Here is a 22,073-nt window from a genome sequence, read left to right on the forward strand (position 1 = left end):
CAAGGGTTTCATGAGAAATTACTTATTACATGTAATGTCCTCTGATATTTTTGATCCTATTCTATTGTATTCTGTCTTATTGTATTTCTGCTTTTTTGCTAATGACAGTCATGACCCACTGAAATAATTTTATCACCCTTTAGAACAGCGGTTCTCAACCTGTGGGTCAAGACCCCTTTTTAACAATGAAAATACATTGCAGGTTTAGGAAGGTTGAGAACCACTGCTCTAGAAAATCCTGACCTAGCATTCACATATAAGCTAACAAACGAGAGTTCCTACAAAATAACACCCTAGTTCTTTACATTTTCTCTTCTGTTCTATTGCATTTATCCAAAAGTACTGGTTTGGGCATGCTAAATTGATTTTGCAGCCCACTAATAAGTCTCAGTGCCTTTTGAGAATATTCATGAGGTAATTGATTCAGCAAATATTTACTGAGCACGTAGAATGTGCTATGGACTGTCTTAGCACTGAAAATAAAACAAGGTACGATAGGATACAAAGTTAACCATATTAATGATCTAGAAACTCAGTTTGCTCTACTCATTAAACAAAATGAGATGAAATTTCTGATTGCATTTAACTATTTTGCACTCTAGTACATATTCAGAGAACAGAAATTCTACCAAGCAAAAGAGTTATACTCTTTCTCAACATCTTTTTCCTCATAATAAATATTAAGAAAAAATAAAAGAAGCAGTTTTTCTTTAAGGCGGAAACAAAAACCCTGTTACTTGAGTAAACTGAGAAATTTCAAGCATTTTAAAATTAATTCTAGCATTTTTCAAAGTAATTCCATGTATTAAGAAAGGAAACAAAACATAATCCTAGCAAATTTTTTTTTAAAAGAACCTTCTTTTCTCTGACTCCATTACCACCACGAGACTAAAAAGACTGGCTTTGATTCGGTCCTAACCATGCAGACATCATGTTCCAAGATTGGTGCTGCATCCCTTCCGCTGTTCTTTCCTGCTGTGCAGCTTGACCCTGTTGAGAGAGGAGAGCATTTCCTCAGGTACTGGCATTTCTCCCTTCCTTGTCTTCTCCACCGTCCCCTGAATGCTTTGGTTTTGAGCCTCTCCTTCCCCTACTTTTGGAGAACAAAATATCCAGTAGGCCCCTGGGCCTTCTTCCTGTTGCTGATAAAAGAATGTCAGCAATTCACATCAGAATCCAAAGCACAAAGAAGGAGATGTGCTATTTTTTTGTGTGGAAATACTTTACCATGCCCTGGTACTAAGGCTTGAGAAAATAAAATCTTTGGGGAAGATTTAGTTATATAAAAGTTATTTTTCAATACATTATCATTGTTATTAAAAAATCCATATTTTAGATGTAGAGGAGAAAATTTCACTATTTCAGTGGGATTGAAAAGTGAGTTATTATTTCTTAGACTTATTAGGCCATGATATTTTCTCTTATTTCCAAAAGCATTCATTTTTATGAAGGGTTACCATTGACTATGAAAGTACACTTACCAAAGCAAATGATAAAGGTCAAATGGTGAAAGAATATCTTCTACATGACTCATTTCTTAGATTTTTTATATTTTTGGATAAAAATCAGTATTTAGGCATAGCAGTTTAGAAAAAGTTTATTCAGAATTGGAGATATAGATCAAACTGTAAAACACCTTATTGGTCTTCTTGGTATGAACTTTATGCCCTGTCTTGTACACATACAAAGACATGTGTAATGTTATTATTAATATTTAAGAGCCAGCCATATAAGAGTTTAGTACAATATAAACAATGACATGATGACCAGGAAGAAGAGAAATACATTTAAAGAAGTAGACATTATCTTTGTTTTGAAAAGCGATTTTTAAAAATGGGACAGATAAAACATCTCAGGAATTGAATTTATAAAATTAGGAAAATATCCTTAAAAAATTTACTGATACTATTTTATGTACACACGTATGTATACACATAAATTTTAGGTGTGTGCAGAGTAGTGTTCATGTCTAGAGATCTGCCCCACTAGGCAAACTGCCGCTGTCATTTCCTCAACCCCAATCTCTGCGTATCTAGGCATGTGATTTTACACCAGCTAAGTTTACCTGTGTAGCTTTCCAATCTCTTTTCTTGCTCTTTAAAAGCAACAGATAATGAGAAAAAAAAAAAATTATGCCAGTTGATGGTGCTGCTGGCTGGTGTGACATAATCTTTTTTTCCAATGAAAGTACTTCTCCAGTTTGCTAACTTGTTCCAAACTCTTAGCTGCTTTTTGGTTATTTAACCATTGAACACCTAGTCAATAATTTACTTTTTTAAAAACTCTGCAACTCCTTTTTATTCCATTAAGCACAAAACATCTTGTCTGTAAAAACAAAGCAGCTTTAGCAAAACAATTTTCCCCCACAGGCTTCAACAGACCATAAAGATTTTATGCAGACAAACAAAATTGGTTCTCCAGATAGTGCTTTTTCAAGACCAATTGGTTCAGAAATTAAAAATCTCCAAATTTCCCTTCAGCTATACAAATTCAGGTCTACTTTGAATAACCGTGGGCATTAATGGTGACTTTAAGAACTCAAGAGTACTTTGGGGTACTTCTGTGAGGTGACTTAATGTCTTGGAATATATAGAAGCCTTCTGAGGTAACTTGTCATCTTCCAGCCATCTCCTTTACCATGTCCCTTATCTCCTGGCATTGGACCAATACAATAGAGTTAGTTTTCTGTTTCTTCACATAAATACCCACACACAGCATCAATTATCTGACCTCTCAAAGTTGAGTGCAAGTTTTATCATCTTTTAAATACATTCATTCAACCAGTCAACATTTTCTGAACGCCAACCATGTGTCAGAGACTGTCCAATCTTGGAAACAAAGGGAATAAGAGATGATTCTTGCCTTTAATGGTTTAGAAAGATAATTCCAAATTTCTTTATTGAATGTCTAATGTAGCAGGTTAGACCATGACTAGGGGGAGGTGGGGATAGGAAAACAGGTCACAGTATTTTTCAGTCATATTTCATTGTTTCGGGGAAACATAAGACTCTTCATTGTCTTTCATCCACTTTATTATCTCCTTGCCTCTTTAAAAAATTACTTTGTTTCTTTAAAAAATTACTTAGAAGCTTTTTTTATCTCCTTTTTACCACTCAAATCCCTTATCAAATGTTACCACTTCTGTAGTTTTTCCTGACATCTTGAGTTTTACAGTTGTCTCCTTGTTATATACCTGTATATAGGTCTTAGCATATTTCATTACAGTTACACTTGCCAGTATATGAAAAGAGCTTTAAAATTCCCTAGTTCATAATAAGCTCTCAATAAATATATATTTGAGACAGGAAAAAGAAAGACAGGGAGATTTCCATATTTATCACTTTGTCTGAATTCTGAGTTCTTACAGGAAAGAACAGGGTTTGTTTTTGTTTTTTTTTTTAATTTTAAATTTATACCAACATTTCTATCTTATTGTCCAGCAGTGTATCTGTTTGTTGTATAGGTTTGTTGAAAATTAGGGAAAATAAAAAATACATCTTGATCTACATATTACTTTTAAGAAGCTTGTGATACTCTTCACTTCCTCGTTGGTCAGTGAAAAATACACCCAGAGTAACTATACTATTATTTAGTATAATTCCTCAAGAATATTTAGATGTGTAGCTGTTAAAATAATGTTATCCCAAAATGGATACTTTCATGAATCACAAATATGTATACTTCTCTGTTGTAAATTAAAGACAAAAAATAATAACCTCTAAGGAAAACCTTCTTCTACAAAGCCTGGCTGCGTCATGCCACAGTGTGAAAATATGCTTTGCCTATGTTTATAGGAACGGAGATCTCCACGTTTAAATATTTCATTATGATTTAGCAGACAGGAAAAGTTGCCACAGATAGTGATTACTAGTAAATAAGACTCTTTATTAGCTCGTTTAAAAAGATGATTTCCAAAGGCAAATACTGCACAGTACCTATTTAAGGAAATAGCAGGAAGACTTAAGAAGCAATGAAATGTTTAACATGTTGATTGTTTTGTAATGAATCTGAATTAATATTGAAAGAATTGTATACCGTATCATATACTTCAGCATTGGGTGTCTTCTTATCCTATTCTTTGTGAACACAGTCATTATTTAATGATAATATTTCATAAATATTTACATATTTTCAGAGAGAGGTTTTTTTTTTAATCTCTTTAAATGAAATGCTGAAAGCTTTAAAAAAAAAAAAAGCAGACATGACAGCTGGGAAGAATTACAAATCCTTGCTATAGAGATATTCTGCAAGTTGTGTTGGATGATGTGCCGATTTATACTTAACTGTTACCATAGCACCATTACTATGACTGCTATTGTCAATAATGATAATAATGGTAACTCCTCTTATTTACATACACTTAAAAACATACAAACTTTTCATTTACCTATTTTTGATCCTTACAATAATCATGTTGAAATTTTTTCTAAGGAAAAAATTCAAAGGTAAAGTAGTATATACAGAAGGATGTTCATCCTTGTGTTTTATAAACAAAAAAATCAAAATATAAATGCCAAACTTTATCAGAATGGTTCAATAAATATGATTAATACCAATACTACATAGTTAAAATTATAAATACAAAGTCTATATGTCAAAAAGGAAAATTCTTGTGTTTTTCTATTAGGTGAAGACAAAAAGAAAATGAAATTATATTGGTACTACTATTACAACTATGGAAACATTTCTGTGTATTTGAATAAAGCCCCAAAGGTAACATGGTCAAATGTGAATTTGTTGTGATAGCATAGCATAGCATAGCAGGAGAGTATTTGAATTATTTTAGATTTTCGGTGACACTGTTACTGTTCATTATACCATATACATGTTTATTGTTTTAAAATAAAATTAAATGCATACACTTTTTTTTTTTTTTGAGTCAGGGTCTCTCTTTGTTGCCCAGGCTAGAGTGCAGTATCATCAGCAAAGCTCACTGCAACCTCAAACTCCCAGGTAGAAGGGATCCTCCTGCTTCAGCCTCCGGAGTAGCTGGGACTACACCTGCGCATCATCACATCCAACTAATTTTTCTATTTTTAGTAGAGACAACATCTCACTGTGTTGTTCAAGCTGATCTCGAACTCCTGGCTTCAAGTGATCCTCCTGTCTTGGCCTCCCAAAATGCTTGGATTACAGCGTGAGCCGCCACACCCAACTAAATACATATTCTTATTATAATAATGAAACATACATCAAATATATGTATTACATAAAACAATGCATCTCTTTAAGGAAGTTTTTTACAAAAAGTGGTTGTATGTTCCTTTTCAATAGAATGTACCCCTTGTGTGTCTGGGTCACTGGAGTGATTTCAAATAATGCTATTGCTCAGGCTGTATCCCAAGAGATGGGTTTTTAACTGGTCTGGGTTAGGGACAGATATTCATTTGGTTTTGTCTTTAATGTCTCCAGATAATTTTGTTGTGTAGCTTGTATTGAGAACCACTAATACAGTTGAAAATAAGTAATGTTTTCTGTTTTCAAATATTAAATTCCCTGAATTATTGTCTCTGGTATAAGACTTTCAAGAATAAGGATACTACCTGGGTGCAGACTAGTCTAATTTAAGGAATCATAAGCCCAAAATATATACAATCAGAATGGCAAAGATTATTATTTTTATTCATTGTTAAAATAATGATAAAATAGAGTATTGGTGAGAGAAATGAGCACTGTCATAGACTATTTATAAGAATGTGAATTAAGAACATATCAATCAACTTCACTGGAGGGTAGTTTGACAAAATTTGTTTAAAGCTTTCAATATATGTAAACCCGTTTGTCTATGGAATTTCACTTTCAAGAATTTATCCCTAGAAGACAGTTAGGCAAACTGGCAAAGAAAAAATAAAACTGTTTATTATATTGTTGCTTACCATAGTAAAATATTGGAAACAAGCAAAATATTCATGACTGTGGATCCATTCATAATACTATAAAATGGTTCTATAGCTATATATAAGTTAACATGGAAAGATATTCACAATATACTGATAAATGGAGAAAGTTACAACATAGCATTATAGCAAGATTATATTTTTGTTTACATATATATGTAAATATGTGTGTATTTGTTAATATATAAATGTATATGTATGCATATGTATATACCTGCCAATGAAGAAAAGCCAGAAACTATACACTAAAATATTAATAGTTATTTATCTCCATAAGTACTTTTTATTTTCTGCTTTATATTTTCATGTGCCTTCTAATACTGTGGGGGGGGTTCACTGAAAGCAAGTACTAGTTTTATAAATAAAGACAAAGCTTTTTAAAAAATGAAAAAATATTTATTTTGAAAAATGAAATTTTGTTACTTTTATCTTCCCAACTGAATGAACAACACCGATTCTTCCATCTTCACCTTGTCTAGCTGTGAAAAAAAGCTCTTTGGTGGTTAGCAACAGCTATTTGTTAATATCATGAACTGCTTCAATACATTTGTTTTCTGAGTAGGTCAGGAAGTATAAATTTAAACTTAAGTCCTACTAACAGATGTCAAATCATCTCTGATTACAATTAATTTAGTTGCAGTCAATGAAGGTGCCACATACCAAATAAATTGAAATGTGTCTTAATGCATTTTAATGGCTGGTCTTGCTTAATTCCCATGATTAATAACTGGGTGGGTTTTTTTCTTTTTCCATTTTAGGAGGTTCAGGACCATCATCCTCCATATCCATAGCGGGCACCAACCACCCTGCCATCACAAAGACAACGTCTGTTCTTCAAGATGGCGTCATAGTTACCACCGCACCTGGAAACCCACTGCAGAGTCAGCTGCCCATTGGGAGTGATTTTCCTTTTGTTGGCCAGGAGCACGCACTTCATTTTCCATCCAACAGCACTTCAAACAACCATCTTCCACACCCCTTGAACCCCAGCCTCCTCAGTTCTCTACCTATCTCTTTGCCAGTGAATCAACAGCATCTCCTAAACCAGAATCTATTAAATATCCTCCAGCCTTCAGCAGGAGAAGGCAAGTCTGAGATCAACCTCCACCCTTTAGGTTTTCTCCACCCGAGCGTAAACGCTGCTTTAGCTTTTCTCTCCAGTGACATGGATGGGCAGGTATTGCAGCCTGTTCACTTTCAGCTCCTAGCAGCCTTGCTTCAGAACCAAGCCCCAGCAGCTGCCATGCTTCCCCTGCCATCTTTCAATCTGACCATCTCCGATCTTTTACAACAGCAAAATACCCCTTTACCCTCATTAACACAGATGACAGCCCCACCAGACCATTTGCCAAGCAATCAGTCAAACAACAGCCGAGCTGAGACCCTTTTAACCAGCCCCCTGGGGAACCCTTTACCAAGCTTTGCAGGCAGTGACACTACTTTTAACCCCCTGTTCCTCCCAGCTGTCACTGGGGCCTCAGGATTAATGGCCTTGAATCCCCAGCTGTTGGGAGGTGTCCTGAACTCGGCATCAGCCAACACCGCTAATCATCCAGAGGTTTCCATAGCAACCTCCTCCCAGGCAACCACTCCCACAACCACTACATCATCAGCAGTGGCAGCACTGACTGTCTCAACACTTGGTGGGACAGCAGTGGTGTCAATGGCAGAAACATTGCTGAATATATCTAATAATGCTGGGAACACACCTGGTCCAGCTAAACTCAACAGTAACTCTGTGGTGCCACAGCTACTTAACCCTCTACTGGGGACAGGTCTGCTTGGTAAGTTAAATTTTTTCACAAATTTTTACAAAAGAAACGTTTTTCTAATTCTATTTTCTCCTTTTTAAAAACTCCACTTTGTCACACTATTTTTAAAAATGTTTTTGTTATGTCACAGCTTATTTAAGGAACTAAATATAACCACACCAACATACAACCATAGTGATACAAACATGAGAATGACTTTCTCCTTTTCCCCTGTTGTAGAAATACTAAATATCATTTTAATCTGCTTTCTCTTCTAATTCTGATGCCACCAAAACTTAACCTAACTGAAATCTCTTAAGCCAAGTAGTCTTATTTTTCAAAGAATAAAGCACAGGTACATCTTAAAAATAACTTGTATTTGAATTTTAGTTGGTGTGGCATCACAGGGTTAGTATGAGCAGCTGCACTGTGGATGGAAAGAGTTTATGAAAGTGTTTTCCAGGTGGACCCTAAATAAATAAAACTCAATGTTAGTCCAGCAAAACAAAAAACAAGGTGTAAAAACTTTCAAAGCTAAACTTTGCCTGAGTTTAAAGAAAAAGACAGCTATTCTAGCTGCTGCTAGATTTCTTCAGAAAGTATTATTTTTTAGACCTTGGTCTTAAAAACAAAGTCCTTCCTATGGATTATCCTGTCACAAAAAGATGGAAAGGAATGCTAAGGGTATTTAACTGATAGATGCAGGAAGCTTTAATATAAAGTTCAGGAATGGTGTTCAAAAAGGAAACATAGAATATACATGATCTTGTCAAGGGCATCTTCAATATGTGAAAGATATATTTTTTAATTTATATGTAGTTTTTATGGACACCTTCATAATATGGATACCACAATTAATTTTATTTAGCATTGAAATCTCTGTAGTTAAATAACCTAAAAAGCATTTTGGATTTACATATTTGAAGTTAGAGGCCAATTTTTTTTTTTTTTTGGAGTTTTTGGCCTGGGCTGGGTTTGAACCCACCACCTCGAGCATATGGGGCCAGCGCCCTACCCCTTTGAGCAATAGGCACCACCCTAGAGGACAATTTTGATGACATTGTCTAGGAAATAATGTCATAGTAACTTCAAGACAGTTTTGAATTTTGAATATAAATGTAGTTATTAATTAATCTTGCTATCATATAATATTTATTTGCAATGATTATGACAATGAATTATTTTAGGTTGTTAGCTTTTTTCACAATTTACATTTTAGGTGACCAACCTTATGCTCCAAAACAAAATTCATATCTCTAAACCAAATCTCTAATTTTATTTGGTCATATTTATTGACTAAACAAAGCCTGATTAGGTCCACTCATTTTAATCATTTGGTCAAATATGATTGCTAAAACATTTTAGGATTTATTTCAACCTTTAATTTTAGGTGCTCTAACAAAAATAGATTCAAGGAATCATGTAACACTGGAGTTCAATATACAGTATAAGGATTTGTTAATGGGTAAAGTAAGGACTAAGTAGACTTTCCCTAAAATAAAACTAAAAAACTAATTATGCAAGATAAAACTAAATAATAAAGCTACTCTTTCCTTACCACTTAGTAAAACTTTGAGGAGAAAAAAAGAAAAGAATTACCCAAGTAAGTCTAGCTATTAGTTTTTGTTTCAGGAATTGTCAGGTACAAAGAGAGGCATAGAATCTCCAAAGAACCCTATTGACTTATGTTTTATGTTTTTCAAACTATAGGTGATATGTCATCAATAAACAATACTTTGAATAATCATCAACTGACTCATCTACAGTCGCTGTTAAACAACAATCAGATGTTTCCTCCAAATCAGCAACAGCAACAACTTCTCCAGGGGTACCAGAATCTCCAGGCATTCCAAGGACAGTCCACAATTCCTTGCCCAGCTAACAATAACCCCATGGCTTGTCTGTTTCAGAACTTTCAGGTACTCTCCTCCCCTGGGTCAAAACATTTAACTTGGGGAATGGGATGGGCGAGAGTAGTTAGGTCATGTGATGTTTCACCTCTCTTTACTGTTAGTTCTCAAACATGAGTATTGAACATTCCAGTCTTTTTCCATAAAGGTTATTTTATTTTATCTGAAGTATCCCAGTAATTCTTTTGGAGCTATTAGTAAAAACTAATAATGTGAAATCCTTAAACTTTTTTTATCATCTCTCATTGCTCTCACAATTAAGACTCACATCCTTAACATGCCCACCCATGCCCTTCCTCTCTAGCCTAACTCCCACCACTCTCCCCCTGGCTTTGGCCACATGGGCTTTCTTTAGTTCTTCAAAGTGACTAAGGTCCTGGTAGATTAAGGAGCTAGATGGGAATGGTAACACTAAACAAATATAAGAAGAAAATATAAGTTTTTGAAAATAATTTTGGGGAAAAGAAAGCTTTATAAGTACAACACAAAACCAAGGAGGTCAAAAGGAGAAGAAGAAACAGAATTGAATATATAAAATTTTTAAATTTCTTTGACAAGGATATTCTAAACAAAGTTAAATACAAATAACATCTTGGCAGAAAATACTTGCATAATACAAATAATTATCTCTTATAACATAATAACTCCTAAAAATCAGGAAGAAAAAGACAAATTAATTAGAAAAATGAGTAATAGATTTGAACACTCAATACACAGAAAGTGAAAGATAAAGTATTCATAAACATAGGAAAAGAAAAATCAGAATTACACAAATTACAACATCAATGTGCCCATCAGATTGAGACCCATCAGTTGAGAAGGGTGTAGGGGAATGGAATCTGGAATCTCGCAGGTTATCATTGGCCTGATTGTATGCTGATCCAATCCTTTTGGAGGATAAATTGATAGTATATCAAATCTTTAATTATACATACCATTTAAGTCGAAGTTCAACTTTTGTGTATCTATTTTAGAGAAATCTTCGATTGTAAACAAAATGGCACATATGGAAATGTTCATTACAACATGATTTGTAGCATCAAAAATTATGGACCATTTAAGTATCCATCAGTAGGGAAATAGTTAAATATGTTATGTACATTATATTCATCTACCTAGCAATTTAAAAGATCATGTAGGTTTATATAATCTGGTATGAAAAGATCTATTAAGACTTCAAGACTCCACTGCTATAGTATTGCAGAACAGTACTATAGTACAATCCTATTTATGCTGAAAGAAAGAAAGAAGGACATTACAACATGATTTGTAGCATCAAAAATTATGGACCATTTAAGTATCCATCAGTAGGGAAATAGTTAAATATGTTATGTACATTATATTCATCTACCTAGCAATTTAAAAGATCATGTAGGTTTATATAATCTGGTATGAAAAGATCTATTAAGACTTCAAGACTCCACTGCTATAGTATTGCAGAACAGTACTATAGTACAATCCTATTTATGCTGAAAGAAAGAAAGAAGGAGGGCAGAGTGGAAGGAAGGAAAAGCGGGAACTAGGTATCCACCTGTACACTTCAATGAATTTAAAAGGGTTTGTAAGGATTTACTCTAGCACTGGTTACTTCTGAGAAGGGAACTGGGATTGGAGTAGGGTGACAAAGTGTGGGTTTTGGGTGGGAAGTAGTGATGAAGAAAACCTTTATCTTTTTTGACAATGATAAAATATTTATCTATCTCTTGTGTCAAAAAAAAACTTAGAAAGGAAGAATCACCCAACCATGTCACTGAGAAAAAAAGATAAAGCCTGAAGAAAATCTATTAGATTTACGAATTAAGACCTCACCAGTGACTTGGTAGAATGCAGTTTGTGTGGAGTGCTGGGAGCAGAGGCCAGGCTGTAAGAGATGGAACAGTGAATGGGAGCTAGGAATTAAAGAATATAGATTAAAAATATATATTTTAGTTGCTTTTGTCACACACGAAAGCAACTATGTGAGACGATAGATGTTAATTTGATTCACTGTAGTAACTATTTTACTATCTATATGAATCACATAACATCACGTTAACCTCAAATACACATAATAAAATTTATTTTTAAAAACACATAATTATGAAGACATAAGAGAAATAGGGCAGTGCCCAGAGATGGTCGTTAGGTTGAATGCAAACTTTTAAAATATGCACATAATCATATGCTAAAGGAAAAAGTGAAAAAAAGGGAAGAGATTGACCAGGCAAGATCCCTGAGGAGGGGCTGAGGAGGGGTTGAGAGCCAAAGCATAAAAGGAGGGCTTACTCTCAGAGAGCAGAAGGGGCCTCTCACACTGGAAAGCAGGACAGAATTTAGTACAGGTATAGTTGTAGAGAAGTATATTCTGCCAGGGACCAGGAGAATCAGAGTATAAGAAATTATGAGAACTGGGGGTGGTGGTGGGAGCAAAGGAGGAAGCGGGATTGGTGTGCTCTCTGGGCTTAAGCTCTACTGGGCTTAATGTAAAGGTATACAGCACACCCCCTGGGTAAAGGGCTCAACTACAATTTGGACTTTACCTAACAAATGTAAATAATGTAACCAATTGTTTCTACCCTCATATTAATCTGAAAATTAAAAAAACTCTTAAGGATAAAAAAAAAAGAAATTATAAAAATTGTTACCTGATGTGCACCATTTTCTCTGTTAAATAAGGTCATTGCTCAGAATAGTGCAGGAGATGGAATAGTAGCTAGCTTGAAGAAGTGAATAAAGATTTGAATAGTTGTGGAGAATGAGAGTGATATCTAACTAAAAGACCACAGGAATGATGGGCAGCAGTTAAGCCCCCAGCTGAGGGTGGAAATCATAAATTCCTCTAGACAAATACTCAGCATCTTCACTGTAAATATAGATAAGGCAGAGTGTTGACTTGGTCCAAGATTGGGATTTTATCTGATAGGTGTAGACAAGAGAATAACAGCAACAGAGAGGTTAGTATGTGCTGATGGATCCCAGGTTCTTGTTTAGTAGGAAAGGATGTAAAGTGATAACCAGGGAGGAAATCCAAAGTTGAGCAGTAATTCTTAAATGGGGTTGGTGAAATTAGAATAACCTCAGACACTTTTTCAAATTGTTGTACTCCTGTAATGAAATCTTGATATGCTCCCCAGTAGGCATTCCCTGCCTTCACCTCTTCCTTAGGTGAAGGTGATTAGGTAGCCATAATCGCTGTTGACAGCATAGGGGTGTCCCTCAGCCTATGGCCTGATAAAGTTGAAGAGCAGATGTCATTACCCCACATGAAAAAGACTTCAAAATTATAGTGTCACATTATTAAGAAAAGAGTATGTATATATTTTTTATTTTATATTTCACTTAATTACATAGAAACATCAGTGAGTTAGAAATCATTTTCAAATTCTTGTTTTCTTTGTAATTTGGACAGAGCTCATATGGTTATCTGTGACTTGACTTTCTCTTTGAATCCTAAGTTGCAAAGACCTATAATGACACTAAACCAGAGAAATCATCACCTGAGAACATTTTGTGTCCAACCACCTTGAGTTTAATTCTTCTAGAGAATGTTTAGCAATGATGATTATATCTAAAAGTCTTTCGAATGATTTTAACCAAAGGAATGGTACCTGAATATATTCAAGACATCAGCTTTTCCATACAGTGACTTTTTATTTCATTTTTGAGTCTTGTTCTTTATATTTCCTTCCTTGTTGTGTCTGTTTGTCTTTTGTACTTGATCTTAGCCAACGGCCAAGAAGAGATTGTCTGTTTGTCTTTCTGTAAATATTAAAATTATGGTCTTTTTCTCTGAGGCTTTTAACATTATTTCCCTTTCTCTCGCTACTTCTTGTCTGTTTTTTTAAGGTGAGAATGCAGGAAGATGCAGCTCTCCTGAACAAGAGAATAAGCACTCAGCCGGGGCTCACAGCACTTCCTGAGAATCCGAACTCTACACTTCCACCTTTCCAAGATACACCTTGTGAGTTGCAACCAAGGATTGACCCATCTCTTGGTCAGCAGGTGAAGGATGGCCTCGTTGTGGGTGGCCAAGGCGATGCTTCCGTAGATGCCATTTATAAAGCAGTTGTCGATGCAGCCAGCAAAGGAATGCAGGTTGTCATCACCACTGCAGTCAACAGTACAACTCAGATCAGCCCCATTCCAGCTCTGAGTGCCATGAGTGCCTTCACTGCCTCGATTGGTGACCCATTAAATCTCTCCAGTGCTGTCAGTGCGGTCATTCATGGACGAAACATGGGAGGTGTTGATCATGATGGTAGGCTGAGGAATGCAAGAGGGGCTCGGCTGCCCAAGAATTTAGACCATGGGAAAAACTCAAACGAAGGAGATGGGTTTGAATATTTCAAGTCAGCAAGTTGCCACATGACCAAAAAACAGTGGGATGGGGAACAAAGCCCCAGAGGGGAGCGAAACAGGTGGAAGTATGAGGAATTTTTAGATCATCCAGGCCATATCCACAATAGTCCTTGCCATGAAAGATCCAACAATGTCTCTACACTGCCATTTCTGCCTGGGGAGCAACACCCAATACTGTTACCACCAAGAAACTGTCAAGGGGATAAAATTCTTGAGGAAAATTTCAGGTATAATAACTACAAAAGAACTATGATGAGTTTTAAGGAGAGACTAGAGAACACTGTGGAAAGATGTGCACACATTAATGGGAATAGGCCTCGACAGAGTCGGGGGTTTGGAGAGCTGCTGAGCACTGCAAAGCAAGACCTGGTCCTAGAGGAGCAGTCTCCAAGTTCCTCAAATAGTTTGGAAAGTTCTCTCGTCAAAGACTACATCCATTACAATGGAGACTTTAATGCCAAAAGCATTAATGGGTGTGTGCCTAGCCCTTCAGACGCTAAAAGCATTAGTAGTGAAGATGACCTAAGGAATACAGATTCCCCCTCTTCAAATGATTTGATACATTATAGACCAAGGACGTTCAATGTTGGCGACTTGGTCTGGGGCCAAATCAAAGGACTGACTTCCTGGCCTGGAAAATTAGTAAGAGAAGACGACGTCCACAATTCATGTCAACAAAGCCCCGAGGAAGGGAAGGTATACCTATCTTTATCCATTGTCAAATACTAACCTTTGTGCAGATGTCAATTATTGTTTTTTGTTATCATCACTTTGGATTCTTTGGATTTGAAATTAGGATTCTCCATGACTGATTGAGGTCTCACAAGCTTCTGGAGCATAAAATGAAGAGGGGATGGTTATAGTCACCAAAATGTCATATCGACAAGGGGTGAGTTATGAAGCATTTATAGATTGCACTAGGGCTCAGTGTGGCTCTGAGCCAGGAACCAGATTTCAGAATTTTGTCAACTCTGCCTTCTTTCTCTGCATTTACCTAATTCTTCAGTTCATACAGAGGAAGAAGGCAGGTGTCAATGACTGGGGAAGGAAATCCGGTAGCCACTGGAGGTCCAGGAGTGTGGCAGAGTAGGGCCCTGCTAGGCAACGGGAAGTACCAGGAGACAGCATCTCTTCCGTGTGTTTGTGCATGACACGTAGAGCTGGGGAGGGGGTAAGACCTGGGTGGAGTTGCAGCTTTCTCTGGAAGCAGCAGGTAATGTCTGAGTTAAAAGTTGTGTCTCCTTTCAGGAATAGTTCTAGGCCTTTATAACATATGGAAACGTTTAACCCCATGGTCTGGTTCTACTTAACACAATCTGATCATATAAATTAAATGAAAACTTCTCCGTGAAGCTACATTCAATTTAAAAGAAATTAGTAGGGGTCTTCTGAGCTCCCCCTCCCTTATAAATGGTAAAATTGGCTTAGTAGGCAAGAAATGTGCAGAATGTTTAAAAGTAGATAGAAAATTTATATCTGACCAGGAAGAGATAATTATGCACATTCCTCTCATGTGATGAAGAAACATATAATTTTTCATTTTCTTAGGTAATAAAAATTACTCTTGCAGGTATATATTATTCTCTTAAACAGTATATTGTATAAAGCTATTTCAACTCTGCTCAAACTTTCACTGGCACTTAGGTTTAATGGCAGGAAACCAAAAGCATTTTTGCCAGCACAGTAAGAGGATTGTCTTCCTCCAAACGACCAGGAGGTCCTTAAACCTTGCTTACATTGCCTAATACATACTTGTCAGAATACACTCTGGGCATAATGTTTCTATGTTTGATAAGAAAATGAATTCCATACTACTATTCATAAAACATTGTATTCTCTATATTCTCTGAGACCAGACAAACATTCTTTAGGTTGATAGACCTAAGTATTTTTGACAGTTGATTCAAAAAATGATTAGAAACAGCAAAAGTGGGCTTTTATGGTATAAATGGAACAGCTACAAATACAAGAAGTAGACATTGAACTGTTTTACAATCTCTGTGCAAATGAACCAAGTCTTTTTTATGTGCCATTTTACAAAAAGAAAAGATTATGGCCTCCCTTCCCTGGAAACATTCTTGCTGTCCTAAATACCTTGTCTAAATATGTTTTAAGTCCTCAGGAGAATAAAAGCATGTATTTTTAACACATTTCACATTAAACAATGGTTTGAATCTTCTGATTAATCTGTGTTTGAAATCTCCTGAGATTGAGTTATTCACTCATATTAGGGGAGATATACTTTTAAAAAAATTTTATCTAAGAGTTCAAGAAACATTTGTTTTGCTTCGTTCAAATAAGTAAAGTGGTATTCACTATATAATCAGACCATTTTTAAAATTCAGGTTCTTTCTTTTTTTTAGGCAATAAATTCCTAATAGGGAGCAAAAAATTGTTTTCTAAAATTTAGATATTATAATGATTTATAATGGTTCACATTATAATTTTGCATTCTCAAGTAAAAACCTTGTTATCAGGATATACTGACAGTATTTTCAGCAATTCATAAAACTTAATTTAAAGCATACATTTAGAATTGAAAAACTGAAAACATGTAATGAAGTATTAATGATGATACATGAGACATTTGTCAATCAGTAAAAGCCACGTATGACACCCTTAAAAGCTCTAAGGTCATTGACATTTTTGAAAACCTCTGGTCTTTTCAAGACCCATCTCACTGTTGCACATAAACACAAAGCACTACTTCATAAACACTCTTTTCTCTCCTTAGTTCACAAAACAAAGGACTTCCTCACACCTTATTTAATGGTGCCCAATGGACCAGATTCCTCATTTTATAATACCAGAGAAGGTGAAATTTTCAACACAGGTCGTCTGACTCCAAGACAACTACCTGATAAATTGGTGACTCTGGATCAATAAGCACCATCTTTTCCGGAAAGATCTCTAGTAAAACATCTTTAAAAATTTATACTCTTATTTGGATAAACCGATTATAATGTAAATTTTAGTTACATAGAGCCCCTTTGTGCTCAGCAATATTGGATAAATAAAGCATTAATAACCAGACTTCTGCTTTTAAAAAGATAAGCAATGACTTAGGTTCCCTTCCATATACTGTGAGAATGCTTGACACTATTTAATAAAGTCTACAGAAAAAGAGACTAACTCCATAAACAATTTGTTTGGTAAGTAAAATCTTGTCAATTCTACCTTGCCGATAGGGACTGTGGGATCATTTCCTATAATATTTATCTTTGTAGTGTCTCAGAAGAAAAGATTTGACAAATCATTTTTGTACATGGTATCATTTTAAACCTTCTTAGCCTCTCAGATTTTATGCTATTTCTACATCCACTGAAATATTTAATAAATTAATCCAAGATTCTTTTAGATCCCACCAGATAAAATCCATGTTAACTCAAATTTTGGAATAGATTTATTAACCACCTCCATCCCATGAACTATCATTTATTATTTTCAGTTATAATCTTTGTTCTCAGAAAGTCACTCCAAATTCTTTTCAGAAACAGGAAAAATAGAAAATATAAATAATTAACAGGACCACAGATTACTATTCCAAAGCCAGCTGGCAATAGTTTTCAGGGTCTCTGATGTGAGAGAGAGGCCAATGCAGTGATCAGAGAGCGCCTCTCCTGTTTTCAGGGTCTCTAATGTGAGAGAGAGGCCAATGCAGTGATCAGAGAGCGCTGAAATTGGCCAAGGGCAGAGACCTCCACATTGTCCATAAGTTCATGTTTTAGCAGACTATTAAATGTAGCAGAATTATTAATATGTATTAGAAATGTTCGGTAATTTCTAAGATGATTTCCTGAAGAGTATGATTTCTTGACATCAAGTACTATGTGAATACAGTCTGCAGAGAAATAGAGAGGAAGCAGGTGTTGCAGAAAGAGACATGGGCTTCGGACATTCTGGTGCAACCCGAATCCTAGCCCTGCCAGTTACCTACGCGGTCCTGGGCAGGTTATATTCAGCTCCCAGAGGCTGCAATTTCCTCACTCTCAAGGTGGAATATTACTTTCTACTCAAGTGATGTTTTAAGAATTAAATGAGATAGCACAGAACAATCATCCAGCACACCAAAGATGCTCAGTAAATATTAGCCTCCTCGTCTCTGTTCTCTATGTTAGATGATCATCTTATTTGGATTCCACTATTATGGAGTTGTGATAATTTCACCCTAGTTATGGCTTATCTATGCATCATCCATGTGTAAAGGATTTGTTAACCAGGGTTGAGAGTAAAAGGATTATAAGGAAAATACTTAATGAATAAAATAGTTCATAACTTTTTTATGATGTTCAGCATATCATGTACAGATTGGCACATCTGATTATAAGTTAAGCATATTCTGATTATAAGTTAATATTAAAGCACTGAGTTTGTTGAGTGAACCTGAAAGCCCTGCTTCCCAATGTTTCTAAAAAATATCAACTCAAACTTTCTTCTTCTACTTTCCTGCCTAACCCACCCTCCACACACAGTATTAATTAGTAGAGTTTAATAGTCTATGACAAGTTGGGCTGAATCACCTGTATGTATTATTGTCCTAATATTGAAGTTGTGTAACAGCACTGGAGATTATTATGTGCCTTGTATTATACCACTCAGGAAGTGCTTACCAGTATGTTTTTTCCCTTTGTTAACATTTAGTAATGAAGTGCATTCTGGGAGGTAGCTCTTGTTCTGAATAAATGGTACAAGTTTGTCTCTGAACCATGAACCCTCTATCTTTTGTGGTTCTGTGGCAGGGAAAAGACCTCAGTGCTGTGCTCTGGGACATAGTCATGGCCAGAGTGATGCACTTCCAGCTCTTGGAGTAGTGTTAGAGAATTCTTGGAAAAGGAATTCTGCATTGTACCTATATGCCTTAATGTGTAAACATTTTTAAGCCTATGCAACTGTGGGAGAAAACAATTATTTTTATGTACTTATTTTAATAATTATTTAAAAATAGGGAAAATGCTCTTGTTTTCTAAAATTTATTTCATAACTGTCATCTGTTATCTTTGATTTTACATTAACTAGCCTAAAAGGGTTGCCTCCAAAGCGATAATAATCAAAAATAAAGTTCTTTTCTATTCTGCATAGATTATTTTTCCTCCTTTTGAACATTGTCCCATTGGTCTTTATATGTCATTACTCTTAAATTTCATGTGTATTTTGACCCAAGCCAAATTTAAGAAAGGATTTTTTACTACGGCACAAAAATATTTCTTTTCAGTGAAACACCTATTGCTGGACAAGTACAGAGATTCCTTCTTATTACCAAGAAAAGTAGTACATCTTTTCTGCAGTGCAGCACCATCTGATTAAATGAAGACATGTTTTTAAAAGTGTCAGTGGGTAGGGTGCTCCCTCTTTGGAGTCAGACTTCGATTTTTTTCCACAAGGGAATATTTGGCAGGCAGAGATAAAAATAGCTCTTTGAATAGTCATTCAAAGCTGACAAAACTCATCATTATTAAAACTCATCACCAAATTTATTTGGGGGCAATAGACTTTCTGTATGTCAGTTCAGCATCACGCACACACACGTTTTGACAGTGTGGAGCAACACAAGAGACAGCTTGCCTTGCATTCTGTGGGTGTGTAACTCAAGAAGTTGAGTCTGGTAACTAACTTTGGGAGGTGTGCCCTCCTGTAATGTTTAAACATTTTACTCTGAAGAACATTCTTTCTATGTTTGATTAACAGTATTAGCTGTTTGTATTCTTTGGTGCTCTAATGCTCTGTTGAAAGTGTTCTTTGTGTATTCACTCTGCCTCTTATATTTTCTATTGAAAATATAAGAATTATATTACTACTGAGAATGAATTATCTTCTCTGTACCACAAAATCTTCACTATTTGGACTGCATTTTGGCTGGTGGTATAACAGGGGCAATCAATGTCCTCTAAGCACCAGCATCTCCTCAAAGAAGGAGCAATGGCAGGGCGCCGTGGATCACACCTGTCATCCCAGCACTCAAGTGGATGGCCTGAGGTCAGGAGTTCAAGAACAGCCTGAGCAAGAGTGAGACCCTGTCTCTACTAAAAATAGAAAAAGTAACCGGGTGTTGTGCCAGGTCCTATAGTCTCAGGTACTTGGGAGGTTGAAGCAAATGGATCACTTGAGTCCCAGAGTTTGAGGTTGCTGTGAGCTATAACACCACACACGACACTCTACCCAGGATGACAGAGTAAGACTCTGTCTCAAAAAAAAGAGCAAAATCGTTTTTGAAAAGTAATAAGAAAGATTAAAACCAGGCCAACAAAGTCAGTTTCTGATCAGAATTTGAAAGATTAAATAAAGATGAAAAACTAAGTAAGAGCAAAAATGTGAATATCAAGCAAAAGACTAAGTAAAAAGACATTTTTTGTCTAGAAAATTGTGTAATATTATGAACTTTTTTTTTCCTGAAGTAAGATTAAAGAGGGATGGGAGGCCTATCTCCATTCATACAGGTGACCGAGTCCCAGCACAGAGTTCATGTGCTTGTGGGTACAGTTTTCATATAGAAAGTAGCAAATGGATTCTCAGGTCTTAGGCAGAAACATGCTCCTGTGATATGAGCTTTTAAATACTGTTTCCTTAGAAATATGAGTTTATCCAAAATATTTAGTTTTATCTATGTGTTGTGGATTGATAGGCAATTTGTTGTCACATTTAGAGTATATTTACCCCCTCCCTATAATATAGTTTTCTAGCATTTAAAAGCATTGCTATCCAAAGTGAAGAGGAAAGGAACCACCAAAAAAAAAAAAAAAGCCTCAGATGGTACCACTGCCACTGACTAAAATAGTAATAATGGGAATTTGAAAAAATTAGGGTTAACTTAAGGGAATGATTAGTACTTTTCCATGAGTACTATTGCTGGAAAATAAGGTTCATCCTTTCTGTCACAGGTGAATCAACTTTTTACCTTAAATTATTTATTATTTATCATTTATTCCCATTTTTTACAAAATTATTTTTTTGCACTTCCATTAGCAGAATTTTTCAGTTTAATGATGTTATTTTTTAAAAAACTTATACCATTTTTAATATTTATTATCTAATAAATGTTTGATAATAAAACTAATAAATGCCTCATATTTGCTTATTGCTTCAGAACTGTATTTCCCAGACTTCAGCTAAAGTTGCATATTATATTATTGTTCACTTAAATTTTTTCTTTAAATTAATTAATTTGTTTATCACAATATTCCTTGGGCAAACATGTACTAGGCACCATTCAAGACACTGAATTTAAATAACTTCTTTAGTCTTATTCTAAGATATCTTAATGTATGAAATCATAGATATGTCATTTGTATTTTTCTAATATAAATTTTGATTAATATGTAACTGTTAGAACTGTCTCAAAAAAATGTTTAAAGGTTTGTCCACATTCCATCTAAAATAATTTCACACTCCACCAGTGGCACTTTGGGAAAGACTGCTTTGGTGTTTATAAAGCATGTTCATGGTCTTTTTTGGATGTTCTCTATGACCCATAAAGATGTTCATAATTATTCCCGTTTTATAGGTGACAGACCCAAACCTCAGAGAAGTGGTATTCCTAAGAACATAGGTCACAGGTAGTCAAGCCAGGCCCCAACCCTGGTCCTCTAACTCTGAGCTTATTACTGTTTGTATTACACCATTCCCCCACAACAGGACATGATAGAAAAGGAATGGGGAAGAGAAGAATGAAAAGGGGAGCCTGAGGTCAGTGTCTTCTCTCTGTTAAGAAATCTGTGATGTGGCTGGTGCTCCATCATTTGACTTTTATGTGACAGCTTTACTTCAACACTTAGTAGCAGCAAAGGATTCACAAAGAGAAGTATTACCAGGAGTAAATCCTGCCAGAAATGTTAGCGTCCTTTCTAGTGAACTGGCTCTATCGTTGATCCAGGTTCTTCTGGATACTATACCTCACTTGTGAAGATTGGCTGGGCTCTTTGAAAGGTTTGTGTCTCCTTTTGTCACAGACTTTAAGTTACTTCTGAAATAGTAGGTGCCATGGTGCTTATCCCAAATCAAACTTAATTAAATTGCCAAATGTTTAATATGTGCCTAAGCAAATAAGCAACTAGAAACTCAGCCTTGTTCAGAAAAACTCTTAATCCTTCACCATATAATGGTGTCTGGATTTATGAGTATGTTTCTAACCCCATTGAACAGACTGTGAGACTACATTGAAGAATTAGTATATGTAAGGAATT

General features: G+C 35.5%; 1 protein-coding gene across 3 annotated transcripts in view; it reads left to right on the forward strand.

Moving 5' to 3' along the window:
* MBD5 (methyl-CpG binding domain protein 5) overlaps window positions 1-22,073 on the forward strand; it is a 514,567-nt gene that overhangs the window by 468,241 nt on the left and 24,253 nt on the right. The window contains exons 10-13 of one of the 3 annotated variants that reach the window (XM_053596448.1): window positions 6,656-7,681; window positions 9,359-9,567; window positions 13,384-14,592; window positions 14,693-15,363. In XM_053596448.1, the coding sequence (XP_053452423.1) occupies window positions 6,656-7,681; window positions 9,359-9,567; window positions 13,384-14,592; window positions 14,693-14,704 (2,456 nt within the window). In that variant the 3' untranslated portion in view covers window positions 14,705-15,363. Of the gene's footprint in view, window positions 1-6,655; window positions 7,682-9,358; window positions 9,568-13,383; window positions 14,593-14,692; window positions 15,364-22,073 lie in introns of those variants that run through there. The other 2 variants (XM_053596447.1, XM_053596449.1) reach the window with 2 other exon arrangements.

Source organism: Nycticebus coucang, chromosome 7 (assembly GCF_027406575.1).
Source record: "Nycticebus coucang isolate mNycCou1 chromosome 7, mNycCou1.pri, whole genome shotgun sequence".
Taxonomy (NCBI): domain Eukaryota; kingdom Metazoa; phylum Chordata; class Mammalia; order Primates; family Lorisidae; genus Nycticebus; species Nycticebus coucang.